The 15122-nt window shown below is 47.2% G+C and overlaps 1 protein-coding gene across 2 annotated transcripts in view; it reads left to right on the top strand.

The window, feature by feature from the left end:
- The first annotated feature begins 8752 nt into the window (after nt 1–8752).
- The window catches only part of VRTN (vertebrae development associated), a 39116-nt gene continuing 32746 nt past the window's right edge, over nt 8753–15122 (top strand). Inside the window, exon 1 of one of the 2 annotated variants that reach the window (XM_030215311.1) lies at nt 8753–9177. In XM_030215311.1, the coding sequence (XP_030071171.1) occupies nt 9161–9177 (17 nt within the window). In that variant the 5' untranslated portion in view covers nt 8753–9160. Of the gene's footprint in view, nt 9178–9390; nt 9528–15122 lie in introns of those variants that run through there. The other variant, XM_030215312.1, reaches the window with a different exon arrangement.

Genomic DNA, 15122 nt, shown 5'->3' with positions numbered 1-15122 from the left:
CGCGGCCAGCTGGGCGGGGAGTGTGGGAGAAGAGATAACCTCCATGACAAAGGGCCGCGACTGAGGCAGAGTCATCAGGGGAGAGCCAGGTTTCAATTAGGGCAAGCAGTTGAAGGGAACGAGAGATGAAGAGATCGTGGGTGAAGGACAGTTTGTTGCAGACCGAGTGGGCATTCCACAGGGCACATAAGAAGGGGAGGGGATGAGGAGGGGAATAGAGATGAGATTGAAGACATCACGGAATCGTTTGCATGGATAGGAGGAGGACAGGTGATGGGGGGCCTGGATTAGGATTAATGTCTCCCGCAGATAGCAAGAGGAGGAGCAAGAGAGTGCGGAGGAGGGTGGGGGAGGTCAGGTGACGAAGACGGGGTGCACTTAGGAGGAATGGTGATGGGTTAATGGCAGGAAGGAAGTGTTGAAGGTTAAGAGCTAGGAAGGAGGAGGGGGACAAGAGAGATGGTGAGGTGCAGTGGCGTAGCCAAACTGCCAATTTTGGATGGGCCTGAACCCAAAGTGGGTGGGCACAAAATTTTCTCTCTACCCCCCTCCCCCAGCAAAATTTAGTCACGCTAATCAGATGCATTTGTCACACAGGGTAAAGTGCTGCTTTTCAGTGCATCAGATTTCAGAAAATGTATTTAATAGCCTAACACCCTTTTCAGTGAGCTTTCAGAGGCCAAAACCTCCTGCCTCAGGTCAGTATAATGCTGTTACGGTATCCTCTCCTGACCTAAGGAAGGAAGTATTGGTCTCTGAAACTTCATTAACACAGGTACCATATTACTTTATCCTAAATTAAAAATAAAATTATTTTCTTTACCTTTCTTGTATGGCCATTTACTTTTTCTCATTGTGTCGCTCCCAGTCTCTAGATTCTGCTTTCCTTCGTTTTCGCTTAACTCTTCTGCCATGGTTTCCTGGCCATTTCTCATTTTTCTCTCCTTTTTCTTTGCTTTCTTCAATATTTTTCTGCCTCTCTCTCTCTCTCTGTCCTGATTTAATTCATTCTTACTATCCATTCTTTAATTTCCTTCATCTACTTATGGCTTTTCATCTTTTTCTCACCCTTATTCTCCCCATGCTCCTTCCTCTTATTCTCCAGTCTTTCACTACTCTCCTTTTCCATCCAGCAGCTTTCTTCTTTCTCTCCCCATCCTTCCAGTCTCCCCTCTCTCTCCCCATCCTTCCATTAGTCTCCCCTCTTTCTTTCTGCATCCTTCCGTCCAGTGTCACCTCTTTCTCCCTACCCTTCCATCCATCGTCTTCCCTTTCTCTCCCCATCCTTCCATCCATCTACCCTCTCTCCCTCTTTCTAACCAGTGTCTCTGTATCACTCTACCCTTTTCTGTTCAGTGTCCCTTCTCTCTCCACATCCTTCCAGTCTCTCCCCTTTCTCTCCCCATCCTTCCATCCAGAGTCTCTCTCCCCATCCATCCGTTTCCCCTCTTTCTCTCCCCATCCTTCCATCTGTTTTCCCTCTTTCTCTGCCATCCTTCCATCTGTTTTCTATCTTTTCTCCCCATCCTTCCATCTGTTTTCCCTCTTTCTCCCCATCCTTCCATGTTTTCCCTCTTTCTCTGCCATCCTTCCATCTGTTTCCCTCTTTCTCTGCCATCCTTCCATCTGTTTTCCCTCTTTTCTCCCCATCCTTCCATGTTTTCCCTCTTTCTCCCCATCCTTCCATGTTTTCCCTCATTCTCTGCCATCCTTCCATGTTTTTTTCCCTCATTCTCTGCCATCCTTCCATGTTTTCCCTCATTCTCTGCCATCCTTCCATGTTTTCCCTCTTTTTCTCCCCATCCTTCCATCTGTTTTCCCTCTTTTTCTCCCCATCCTTCCATGTTTTCCCTCTTTACCTCGACGAGGCCCGCCCTGCATGCCAGCGCCAGCCCCCATTGCCGGCCACTGCTGCTTTTCCTGTTGAGCAGCAGGGCCGGCGCTACAAAAAGAAGCGCTAACGGCGCTAAGGACGAAAAATGTTTAAAAAAAAAAAAAAGTGCGGCACCGGCAGGCACTGTCTAGGCAGCCTTGAGGCATTGACTGCTGGCTCGCAGGCTTCTCCCGCAGGGCAGTGACGTAGGAGACGGGAGGAGCCTGCGAGCCAGCAGCCAATGCCTCAAGGCTGCCTAGACAGTGCCTGCCGGTGCCGCACTTTTTTTTTTTTTTAAACATTTTTCGTCCTTAGCGCCGTTAGCGCTTCTTCTTTTTGTAGCGCCGGCCCTGCTGCTCAACAGGAAAAGCAGCAGTGGCCGGCAATGGGAGCTGGGGCTGGCGCTGGGCGGGCCTGGGCTGAAATTGGGTGGGCCTGGGCCCAGCCAGGCCCACCCGTAGCTACGCCCCTGGTGAGGTGGTGAGGGATGGGGTGAAAAGGGTATTGCCGTAGCGAGCAGGACGGGAGGGGACATGGGTGGGCAATGAGTTCCAGCGGTAGACAGCTGTAGGAGGAGGGGAAAAAGATTAGGAAGGGACAGGGCAAGGAAGAGAATTTGGACAGGGGCCATAAGTAGTGATTGCAGTGTAACAGGTGTATGTGTAGTGACTGAGGTGAGAAGCAGATAGATAGAGCGGAAAAGCTGGATTGGAGGCTTGGAATTGGTGGAATTGATGGAATTGATGGACTGGAGAGCAGGTAAGTCAATGGCTGACAAGTTAGCAAGCAGGCAAGTAAGGCAATGGCTGCCAAGCTAGCAGGTGGGCTGGAGCAAGCTGGTGCAGATGGTCAGGAACGAGCAGGGAGAAGCAGGGGAGCAGGTAAGTCAATGGCTGACAAGTTAGCAAAAAAAACGAAAAATAAAAAGGTGGGAAAATAAGTCAGGCTATCCAAAGAATGGAACCAAATAATCTTTACTTAAAAAACAAAATTTAATAATCTTCAAACAAATAATAATAATATAACAATAACACATTAAAATTGACTCGACACAACGTTGTGTTTCGGCCGAATGGCCTACATCAGGAGTCTTATCTATCAAATTGAAATTAAATATAACACATCAAGGGAATCTCAAAATGCAGGTAAAAGATTCCAAAGATCTACAGATGAGATCTTGAAAATGGTCTCAGGTAGTGTGATGTACATACGCTCTGAGAAGAATATTGAAGCCGGACCCACTTGGATCTAGCAGCGCCAAAACAGCAGCAAGCAGCAGCTCCCGTTGGCCTTCCTTCACTGACAAGTTAGCAGGCAGGCAAGTAAGTCGGCTGACAAGCTAGCAGGCGGGCTGGAGCATGCTGGTGCAGATGGACAGGAACCAGCAGGGAGAAGCTGGAGAGCAGGTAAGTCAATGGCTGACAAGTTAGCAGGCAGGCAGGTAAGTCAATGGCTGACAAGCTAGCAGGTGGGCTGGAACAAGCTGGTGCAGATGGACAGGAACGAGCAGGGAGAAGCTGGATCAGGTAGGCTGGAACGAGCTGGATCAGGCGGGCTGCAACAGCTGGAGCGGAGGGATTGGAGCAAGCAGGGAGAAGCTGATCAGGCGGGAACAAGCTGGTGCAGATGGACTGGAACGAGCAGGGAGAAGCTGGGAGAAGCTGGATCTGACAGACTGCGGCAGGCTGGAGCAGGTAGCTGGAACAAGCAGGGAGAGGCTGGGCAAGCTGGATCAGGCGGGCTGGAACAAGCTGGAGCAGATGACTGGAACAGGCAGGGATAAGCTGGATCCGACGGACTGGGACTCGCTGGAGCAGGCAGGGAGAGGCTGGATGAGCTGGATCATGCGGGCTGGAACAAACTGGAGCAGATGACTGGAACAGGCAGGGATAAGCTGGATCCGACGGACTGGGACACGCTGGAGCAGGTAACTAGAACAGGCATGGAGAGGTTGGATCAGGTGGACTAGAACAAGCTGGATCAGGCGGACTGGCACAATTGTACCATCAACCATATGCTATTCATTTTCTCCCCATCCTACCCCACCCCCAACCCTTCCCAACCCTCGCTATTATCTACAGTGCAACTAGATGGTTAATAAAGTTACAAAGCATATCATGAGGGACCCACAGGAATGAAATACCATCCCCTTAGCTGTGCTCCCCGTTCCCAACCTTTACCCGATCAGCCATATACTTAATTCCTTCCCCCCCTTCCACATCCCAAGTCCATAGTCTCCTTCCTCCCCCCTCCTGCACCTTCCCCCTCCCAGTACCAGTCTACCTAAATAGCCAAGTGTGACTCCCCAAACCCTATCACCAGAAAGGACCCAACCCGACAGGCCACCAGATCCTACTGTTATAAATTATTTACCAGGAGTCTACGGCCCTGTAGACTCAGAATTTGCAAATAAGAGTCCCAGAGCTTCAAAAATAATTGTTTACATTTGTAGGAGCCACTTGCCTCCTTAGCTTCCCAGGTGGCCAGTATATGAACCTGGTTACACCAGTGCCAAAATGCAGGAGGGTCTGATGATGTCCAATATTGCAAGATAACTTTTTTGGCCACCAGGCTAAGCTTGTGACATAAAAGGATGCTGTATCTATCGAGGGGCTGGAACGCACCCTGCTTATCTAGTAATAACTGTTCCGCCGTCCCTTGGACAGTGTGGGCCAGTATCCAAGATAAAAAGCCCCTGATCTGCCCCCCAAAAGACTTTTATTTTTGGGCATTGCCAAATCGCATGAATATAAGTTTGTCTTTGTTGTTTAAATTTAGGACAGCTCGGAGAAGTAGAATTCTGTAATATTTTTGGGTATCAATTGTGGTAACAGAAGACTCATCTATTGGTTACTAGGGGGGGAGGGGGGTCTCTGGACCAAGTTGTAATATTGGTTATATCATACAGCTGAGATCAAAGGGTAACAAACGAAAAACATAAGGCAGTGGAGGATGATATTATTTTACTTTATTATGTAAATGATGTTTTTTGTCAACAATCTTACAATAGTATGTCAGCTTATCGGAGGGGAGGGATGGGGAAGGAGGGGGAGGGGAAAAGGAAGGGGGGGGGAAATGTTGTTAGGACAGCTCGACTCCCCCTCTCCGACCACGAGTGCGAGCTGCGCTTTAGCCCAATATGCTCAAAGTATTACTCGATATCCGCACTCCCTCAGTCTCGCCTCTGTAGTGAGCGAGAATATCCCCCTTAACATAGCAGCGACATCCCAGTCCCCCAGTGACGTTGATTATAAACGGTTGAGCTAGGGGTGGGTGGGAATGAGGACTGAACTGGGCCCTTCTGTTAATTCTATGGCAGAAACTTAAAGTTTTATAACTTTTAAAACCTAATTGCTCAACCACCCTTAAGGAAAAATGCAATACCATGTGCATTAAAAGGTCTGGATACATTAATTAAAATATTTAAAGTTTAAAGCAAATGCCCACAATATGTAATACTTGGTAGCAATAATGAAACAATGATGGAATATTCATGTAGTAGACAGCCAGCAGATTTATTTCCCACTGAACATAATTCATTTTGTATGAACTTGTCAGCTAATAGTGTGCTGAACTGGACAATTTTGGCACATTTAGACTGACTCTGGACCAAACGTCTGCATGAAGAAACTCTTCTCTCATCATTCAATACCTCTCTGTGAAACAGTAGTAATAAAAAAAGCTAATTTTTATAATATACCACTGCATTCCACAAAACAAAAGAAGCAAGTTCCCACATACCATACACACAGGAAAAAAAATATGTTAAATGCGCCCAGGTTTCAATCTAATTAATGGGAAGTACAAACTCCCCCTCAAATCACAAGTCAGGAGCCCTGGAATACAATTAGACTCAATTCTTACTCTGATTCCCCAAATCCAAACAACCTTCAAGAGCTGCTTCTACTATTTGCGACAGAGAAGGTAAATCTTATCCCAGTTGTGCATGCCATGATAACGTCAAGACTGGATTACTGTAATAAATACAATAAATGCAATAAATAAATAAAATAAATAATGTACTCTACAATGGTCTGCCTACAAAGGGCCTGCACCAGCTCCGACTGATTCAGAAAGTTGCAGCAAGACTAATAGAAGGTTGCAAGTGACGTGACCACATCACACCATTTTTGCAAAAAACTTCACTGGCTACCACTACAATACAGGGCTAAATTTAAAAGTGTATGTCTGATCTTCAAGGCCCTTAAAGGAAATGGCCCCAAGTACCTAAAGAATAGGATGATCCTTTACACACCTCCAAGGACACTAAGGTCCTCCCAAGGAGTATCCCTAACCACACCCTCTCCAAAAGACATTATATGATGTGATACCTGCAAGTGAGCCTCAGGGCCACAGAGGGGGGGGGGGGCAGAGGGGGCAAAATTCCCCGGGCCTCCCTCTCTCTCCTGACAGGACCCAGGTGATCACGTCCTGACAGCAGCAGGAAAGAGAAAGTCAAGCACTGGGTCTCCCCTGGAGGCTGGGGAGGATCCAGAGAAGCAGACACAGCAGGCTGGCGGGGGTCCCTCCCTGGCCCTGCCGGTGGCACGAGGTGTTCCTCCAGTGCTACTCTTCTTCACTCTGCCACATTGCCTGGGCTGCTTTTCCCCCTCAGGTCCCTTATTTATTTATTTTTTTTAGGTTTAAACAATTGTTATTGATGATTCAACATTATTAACAGAACCAATAACGTAACCTTGGAAAAATACAATGCATTTGGGTATACGCATCCATATCTTTTATCATCAATGATTTTATAATTCCCCCCCCCCTTACAACCAAATTCCTCTTACTCTCTTACCTATCTCTATGTTCCATCTTTGCTTATACCCTACACTGTCAATTGTGTTGGCATTGTAAGTACTATACTATGCCATACTTTTTATTGTTATTTGAATATTTTTACTGCTGTAATTGTCTGTTGCTCATGTTTGATTTATTCTTACTGTACACCGCCTTGAGTGAATTCCTTAAAAAAGGCGGTAACTACATAAAATAAAATAAAAACAAACAAACTTTGTACTTATAAATAGTGTGGTTGAGCACCTGATTCTCACTGGTGGCCCTTTACTAGATGAAAAAAAAACATCTCTGTACAAATACAGGGGGTCCCTACGACCAGCCCCTCCAAATGAAACAATGATCTATTAGAGCTAATTCTAAATCGTAATCATTGTGTCATTGTCTAAGCCATGGAACAGATTCCTCTGTGTACATACGTATGCTGCACAAGCTGGCATGTTTGAAAATATAAGTGAAAATAAAAATGCTACAAACAATAAAGAAGGACATTGTGGACGCAGCAGCTCATAGGTTTTGTTTGCTTTGTGTTTGGTGAACAGGGATGACGGCTGTATGAGGGAAAGGGAGAGCACCCTAATTGGCTTCAGCTTGTTTTACATCATGCAGGCTCCTGGTCTCAATCCAGCCTCATTGGGTGGCCAGAGCCAGTGGTGGGAGGCGGGGCTGGTGGTTGTCAGGCGGGGATAGTGCTGGGCAGACTTATACAGTCTGTGCCAGAGCCGGTGGTGGGAGGCGGGACTGGTGGTTGGGAGGCGGGGATAGTGCTGGGCAGGCTTATACGGTCTGTGCCAGAGCCGGTGGTTGGGAGGCGGGGATAGTGCTGGGCAGACATACGGTCTGTGCCAGAGCCGGTGATGGGAGGTGGGACTGGTGGTTGGGAGGCGGGGATAGTGCTGGGCAGGCTTATACGGTCTGTGCCAGAGCCGATGGTAGGAGGCGGGGATAGTGCTGGGCAGACATACGGTCTGCCAGAGCCGGTGATGGGAGGCGGGACTGGTGGTTGGGAGGCGGGGATAGTGCTGGGCAGACTTATACGGTCTGTGCCAGAGCCGGTGGTAGGAGGCGGGTCTGGTGGTTGGGAGGCGGGGATAGTGCTGGGCAGACTTATATGGTCTGTGCCCTGAAGAGGACAGGTACAAATCAAGGTAAGGTATACACAAAAAGTAGCACATATGAGTTTATCTTGCTGGGCAGACTGGATGGACTGTGCAGGTCTTTTTCTGCCGTCATCTACTATGTTACTATGTTTATAGATACAGTATCAGAATTGGTTTAATTTGTTATCTTTTCCAAACCACCAGAATATTTTCACACCAAATGAGCTCTTCCCACTTCAACTTCACAGCTGCATCCAAAAACTGAAAGAAAATGCATAAAAAGAGATCAACCCTAAACTGAAAAAAAAACAAAAAACCCCCAATAACAATATTTTCATTAAACTTCTTACCAACATTTGCTTGTTTCCGATCGAAAGCTAATCAAGAAATGTATTAAGTTATGTCCAATAAAAAAGGTATAATTTTCTTTTATTTTCCATGTTTTATTTCTTTTCATTACCTTTAAAAGTGGACTAACACCTAACACGGCGACCACACCTCTCATTAAACTTCTGAATGTAGCCACCATGGCAGAAATTAAAACAAAGAATCATCAATGTTTGTGTCCAACACAGATTTTAATCACTGAACTTCCTCAGAATAAATTAGGTTGTAAAACTGGAATTGTTATAAACTGAGACCAAGCACATTTTTTTCACCCCAACCTCGGTGTTTTACTTCTGGACAAAATTATGTTCTGGGGTCAGGGATGTGGGACCCCATAATACTACTAGAGCACAGCGTCTCCTGAAGGTGAAGAGATCTCTCTGTATATGGGTTGCAACCTGCTACAGCTCTTGCCCCCCCCCCCCCCCCCCCCGTAGTGCTCTTGCAGAGGGTGGATGGGTGTGTGGGGGGTTGTAATGGGATGGTGCATGCTACTCCAGAGCTCCCCTAAAGCTTTGATAGCTCCACCCCCCCATTCTCTTAAGTGGTGGGAACAGTTTTTAAACCAACTTATATCATGTCGTGTAAAGAAGGTTTCAGGGGGGAAATCCCTGTGCAATGTCTTTTCTCTTTTTGTAGAAATGGGGCTGTCTCAGGAGACTGCTAGCACACTGCCCCTCCTCTGCTGCTGAGAAGAGTGTGTATGGAGGGGGGAGGGGCTCCTGGCAGGGGCACTGGCCCTTTAAGACCCCCTACCGGGCCGAATGGCTTCACACAATAGGTCTTGTTATCACTTTAGCTTTGGAAGTGACCCCTGAATCTGTAGCTCTTTCATCTCTGAGACAAGAGCACTTGAGATGGTCCATTTCCTGGCAGCAGCAGTGGGGGATGGGTGACTTGCAACCCCCAGGAAGCAGTTGAGTGCAGAGGGCTCAGCACTTCACATGTGACCCTGCTGCTCCTGTTCATGGATTTAGAGTCCTGGCCGAAGGAGTGAAGGATGGAGTCCCATGCACAGTGAGTAAGAGCAGGGGGAGAGGGCAGGCTGAGGAAAGAAGGTGGGTGACAGCATGTCTGCAAATGAGAAGATAGAGAAACAGCCTGTGGAGCTCCCACAGGTGGGGGTGGGTAATGGCTGTGGGGGACTGGGAACCTGCTCTGCTGTAATCCCATAGCTTCCAAAGTAGCCAGTTCCACCACAAAGAACAGCTGGTTATTCTGGATTTCTGATTCCCCCATCCTGGTGCATTATGGGACCTGTAGCTCTGATTTAACTGGGTAGAATAAAGGACTACAAATCCCACACTGCTCTAGGAGGAATGCAAGTTCAAAACTAGGACTGGCTTCAAATGTGCCTTCTGGAAGGGGTAAGTCAGCAGCTCTGTGACTCTGTTTCAGGGGTCCTGGTTCGATATCCGTTCTCAATGCTAGTCTTGTAATGTAGCTTCACCCCCCACATATCTAATGACTGTTCTTCCAGGATTTCTCAAGGTCATTTTCGCCCTGAGAGTGTGAATGTGACAAAGCCTTGTAAAGTGCTCTTCATAATGCAGAGCTTATGGTGTAGGATCTGTAGAAATGCAGTTTCATCCTAGGAGCGTTAGGGACTGATGGTCTTAAAGGACTCCCTGTGCATTATACTTTTCATATCTAAAAAGCAAGAAAGCATCTGCTCATGCTTTGACTTTCAGCCACACATTTCTCCTCCTGGGCCTTAGGTAGCTGCTGAGATTGAAAACTCACTTCTTGTACTACAGCCCAAGTGTAAGAGGCTAGAATAGACAAGGACAAGATATGTTAGTGGTGCAGTGAAATATTATCTCTGAAGAGTTTGTGGTTTTATTTTTTTGGATTTGGATTTAGCTCAAGCCTTTTCACTGGTAGTTTATGGCGAGCTGTATTCTGGTGTGGTAGGGCTTTTTCCCTGTCCCAAGAGGGCTCACAACCTCTAGGAAGTTCCTTGCTGAAAAAAAAAAAAGATATTTCTGTTTTCAGACTTTCCCTTAGGTGGCTGAAATAGTCATCTATCTTTGAGTGCACTGTTAAACTGCTCATACTTGAGGGTGGGCTGTGGAGTGCAGGCTTGGGTTGAAATGGGTCCAGTTAATGCACTGCAGCAGTCCCTATGCGCAGGTGACTGTTATGGCTGGCTAGAATGAGGATAGGGTTGCATTCAGATCAGGAGCCAACATGATGCAATGATTGAGGTGCCAAACTTAATACACATTACCCCTCCCTGGACACAGTGACAGAGCTTGCTCAGTATAGGGCCATGAAAATGATAAAGGGGATAGGATGACTTCCCTATGAAGAAAGGCTAAAGAGAATGGGGCTCTTCTGCTTGGAGGGGAGATATGATAGAGGTCTATAAAATCAAGAGTGGAGTGGAACAGGTAGATGTGAATCACTTATGGATGAACTACTAGGATTTGGGGGCACTCAAACTGCTAAGTAGTACATTTAAAACAAATATTTATTCACTTAATGCGTAAGTAAACTCTGGAATTGTTGCCAGAGAATGTGGTAAAAGCAGTTAGCTTAGCAGGGTTTAAAAAAAGGTTTGGATAATTTCCTAAAAGAAAAGTCCATAAGCTGCTATTAAGATGGACGTGGGGAAAATCCATTGCGTATTTCTAGGATAAGCAGCATAAAATGTACAGTTTTGGGATCTTGCCAGGTACTTGTGACCTGGATTGGCCACTGTTGGAAACAGGATACTGGGCTTGATGGACCTTCAGTCTGTCCCAGTATGGCAACACTAATGTTCTTATAGTGGCTGCTCAGCTCTCGCAGCCTCCTAGGATTCAAAATGTTTCATCTCTGTACATGACACTTTGAATAAAGTCATATGGCAGAGATCTTCGCTATTTTTCAAACAGGAGCCAGTGTGAGAGCTGAGACTGTCTCTTTGTTAAAGCAACAGACACCCTATCGGGCGCTATCATCATTAAGCCTCCTCGGTATCCACCAGGGCTCCCCACCCCCATTCATTTTCAGGTCCCTGCTCAGTTAACTCCCCCCTGCAAGAGTCTGATCATTAAATTCTACAATCACAATCGGCCTATAACAATTAACTGGACGTGATGCCTGTAACTCTTAAGCTTTGTATGGCTGATGCTCCCTAGTCCTGATAGTTAAGCCAGAGCTGTTTCCTTTTGTTAGAATTAGCAGCTCACACTGTAAGGTATCCTCTGTCTCAGATCTTACTGGCTGGCACAGATGTTAAACTGGTCTGCCAGCAGCAAGTCTGAGGAGAGGCTATGCACTGGGGAAAGGGTCAACAGGCCTGGCGTAGGCATTACAGCTAAAACTGCCCAAGAGAAATGGGTTGCGTGATTTATGTGTTTTGGATTCTAAGGGAGTGAAGGGCTTCCAAAAACGTAAACTGAGATTTTTGGCCACCTGGAACTCTTCCTTTACTGCCTTTTACCATGAGTTAGATGTAATATTACCAATACCCTTGGGGGACCCTCCTGGCAGCTTTGAATATTACTTTGGGTTCAGCTTTTCTATTTATTAGTCTTTTGAAAGTTGGGTGGGTTGGGGTTGAATTTGGGTGGGTTTTATGTTTTCAACACCGTGTACTGTGTTAGAGAGGGTTATCGGAGTACAAGTTTTAGCTAATGTATTGTTGGAGCCAAATGATCTGTTAGTCAATATGGGGAGGCCTCAGACCAGCAGTGGGAGTCTTTAGAGAAGTTCAGATAGGGGTTAAGACTTTAAAACCCTACTGGCCTGGATGGGTGGATGAGTCCTAATCCTTTTTCTGCTTGTCCTCTCTTATCTTTTATATCGTACACCCAGTGCTGCAAAGCGACCCAGTTCCAGGAGGGAAACTTTGGCCAGGCTTGGATTTGAACTCGTATCTCAGTGCACTGTGGTACTATTTGGAGTCCCTGATTCCAGTCAATAATATCCATAATGGAACAGATACTCTGACTCCTGGAGCTGGGTATCTTGGAAACTCTTCATACTGCGGTCCTGAATAGCTGAAAAGTGTTAGACAGTTTTTATTGTACAGGCAATGGGAGAGAAGCCAAAGTGTCACTTCCATACATTGTTCCAACCGCTGCGTCCCAGCTCCTTCCCACAGTTAAATTAGCTGTAAAAGCCATTACAAGAAAAAGTCCAAAGGGCTTTCTGTGTATAAAGAAATTCTGAGCCAGTGATACTCGGTTACAATCTACTACTACTACTATAAATCATTTCTATAGCGCTACTAGTCGTACGCAGCGCTTCACAATTGAACATGAAGAAAGAAAAGACAGTCCCTGCTCAAAAGAGCTTACAATCTAAATCAGGACTGACGGACAGAAGGACACATAGGGAAAGGGACTATTGAAGAGAGGAAGACAAGATAAAGGTTACGAGCAAGTGACAAGTTAGAAGTCAAAAGCAGCATCAAACAGGTAGACCTTTAGCCCGGATTTGAAGGTGGCTCAGGAAGCCCATTCCAGGCATAAGGTGTGGCAAGACAAAAGAAACGGAGTCTGGAGTTAGCGATGGAGGAGAAGGATGCAATCACAACATTGTTCAAATAATTCTTCCTTATGGGAGTTCCCAACCTTTTTGCTTGTATAGATCACTTATTAGCTTCCAGAAAATTCGGGGATCCCCAGTTCACCCCCATCATTCCTTGTGGCACCAAGGCAGTCTCCACTAGCTGTCTGTCCCCACCAGTTTCCCTCTCTTTCTCCCCTGCAGTGAATCCCCACCAGACTGACTCTCTCTCTCTCTCAACCTGCAGCCAGTCCCCACCAGACTCTCCCTTTTCCTCTCTTCTTCCTCCACCACCAGACTTCTCTCTCTCTCTCCCTCCCCCCCCCACCCAACCTGCAGCCAGTCCCTACCAGACTGACTGACTGACTGACTCTCTCTCTCTCGCCAATATTCGACTATGGGAGTTAGCTGCTGAATATTCGTGGATATCCGGTTAAACACTATTAACCAACCAGGAGCCATTCCTGGCCGGTTATATAGTGGTGAATATCGGGTGGTCTGTCTCTCCATCCATGCCTTACTCTTTCTGCCTCTCTTGTGCCAGACCAGGGCTGCTTTTACTTATGGGTAAAAGAGGCAGCAGCTGCCCCAGGCCTGGCTTAACGGGGTCATAGGTAACAGGACCAGTGCAATCCGGTAAGCATGTCAGGGGGACATTGACCTCTGGAGGGTGCTACAAGCCATGCTTACAGCCGCTGGTGGCTCACAGTTGCAGCCGCAACCCCAGTCCTCACCTGCTGCCCTCGGCTCCTGCGACAGCCCCTTTTTTTGTTCCTGCTGCCCTGCGTTTAAATCTGTTTTACCTCAAAGTCAAAGCGGTAGCGTCAATGAAAAAAGAAGCAGGCTCGCCTCGGGTCTTCCCTTCCCACTCTGTGTCCCACCTTCCTCTGATGTTTCCGTGAGGGCGGGACACTTTGAGAGAAGGAATGGTCCCAGACGAATCTGCTTCATCTTTCACTGCTGCTGACGCTTTGACTTTGAGATAAAACAGATTTAAACGCAGGGCAGCAGGAACAAAAGGAGGTGTCATGAGAGAAGGGGGCAGGCAGTGTGGGGGGGGGGGGGGGTTGAAACTGCAACTAACAGCAGCTGAGAAGGGGGCTAAGGCTGGAATGGGGGGGGGGCTGAAAAGGGGGGGCGGCTGGGACATGGGAGGGAGGGCAGAGGGCAGAGGAGAATTGCTGGACATGGATGGATGGAGAGGAGAGTTGCTGGACTTGGATGGAGGGGAGGGCAGGGGACAGAGGAGAGTTGCTGGACATGGATGGATGGAGAGGAGAGTTGCTGGACTTGGATGGAGGGGAGGGCAGGGGACAGAGGAGAGTTGCTGGGCATAGACGTGGATGGAGGGGAGAGAGGAGTGTTCTGATCTGCTTCTTTCTACCGCCATATTGGGTTTTGCAGATCATCTGCCCTTGTCTCTCTGGAGAGCAGGAAACTGCAGCCAGATGCTGTCCCAAGTGTCCTGGGAGACCTGCTTCATCTCCTGCAGCATTTTGTGTCAGCTGTCTTTTGCCTCCGCTGTCTCTGCTTTGGGGTAATCGAGGGCCTGCCGTCTGTGGTGGGCTCCAGTGTGGTCCACTTTATGATCACATTTTGTGGATTCTGTGAGTAGTTTGACTGCAGAATTTTGTACGATCTGGAGATGATAAATATCTTGAATGCAGGCGCCTTGAAGTAATGAGTAACAGTAGTCCAGTCCTGTTAGGACAAAGGTGTGAGTGAGTATCCACAAGGCAGATTTGTCAAAGAGATGTCGGACAGAATAAAGTTGTTTCAGTTTAAAGAAACGGGGTACAATTGTATTTGAAATTTGGGGTCGGAAACACATGGAGGCATATTTTCTAAGCACTTAAGTTCCACAGTAAAGTCTGTGCTTTCAAAATACAGCTCATAGTATCATCTAGGATGGCACCAAGTATTTTTTATGGATAGTTTGAAAGTAATCGGTATTCCAGCCAAATACTGGAGCTGCCAAAGACAGGATGGTCCCAATAACCTATGGCTAAGCCTTGTGATTTTTTTTTTTTTTTTTTAGGGATTTAATTTTATGTTTTACTCCTGCTGGAACTCTGCACCCCAAAAACATTCCCTGTACACGCATGCCATCCATATTTTTCTCAGCACCCACATCATGCGCCTTTTTTCCAGCCTCCTCCCTGCACCTATTCATAGCATCCACCTTTTTGCCAGCCCCCTCCTCCATAGATTTTCTAGCCACCCACCGCATCCGTACTCGCCAGGAGGAGGTGCATCAGATGATCCTCTATGGGACAGGAAAGAAAGAACCCGACTCTTTTCTGCCCGTTGCTCTGGGCCTGTACTGCCACTTCTTGCAAGTGGCTGCCGATACTTCTTGTGGCATCCTCATGAGATCATTGCTTGAAGACTTGGTGGCCATTTTGAAGGCGCGGAGCACTAGCGAGTGAGCGGCAGCAGTGGGCAGGAAAGAGTGGGGTTCT

This window comes from Microcaecilia unicolor, chromosome 9, assembly GCF_901765095.1.
Source record: "Microcaecilia unicolor chromosome 9, aMicUni1.1, whole genome shotgun sequence".
NCBI classification, from domain to species: Eukaryota; Metazoa; Chordata; class Amphibia; order Gymnophiona; family Siphonopidae; genus Microcaecilia; species Microcaecilia unicolor.
The sequence above is the reverse complement of the archived record's forward strand: the minus strand, read 5'-3'. Positions and strand labels throughout refer to the sequence as shown.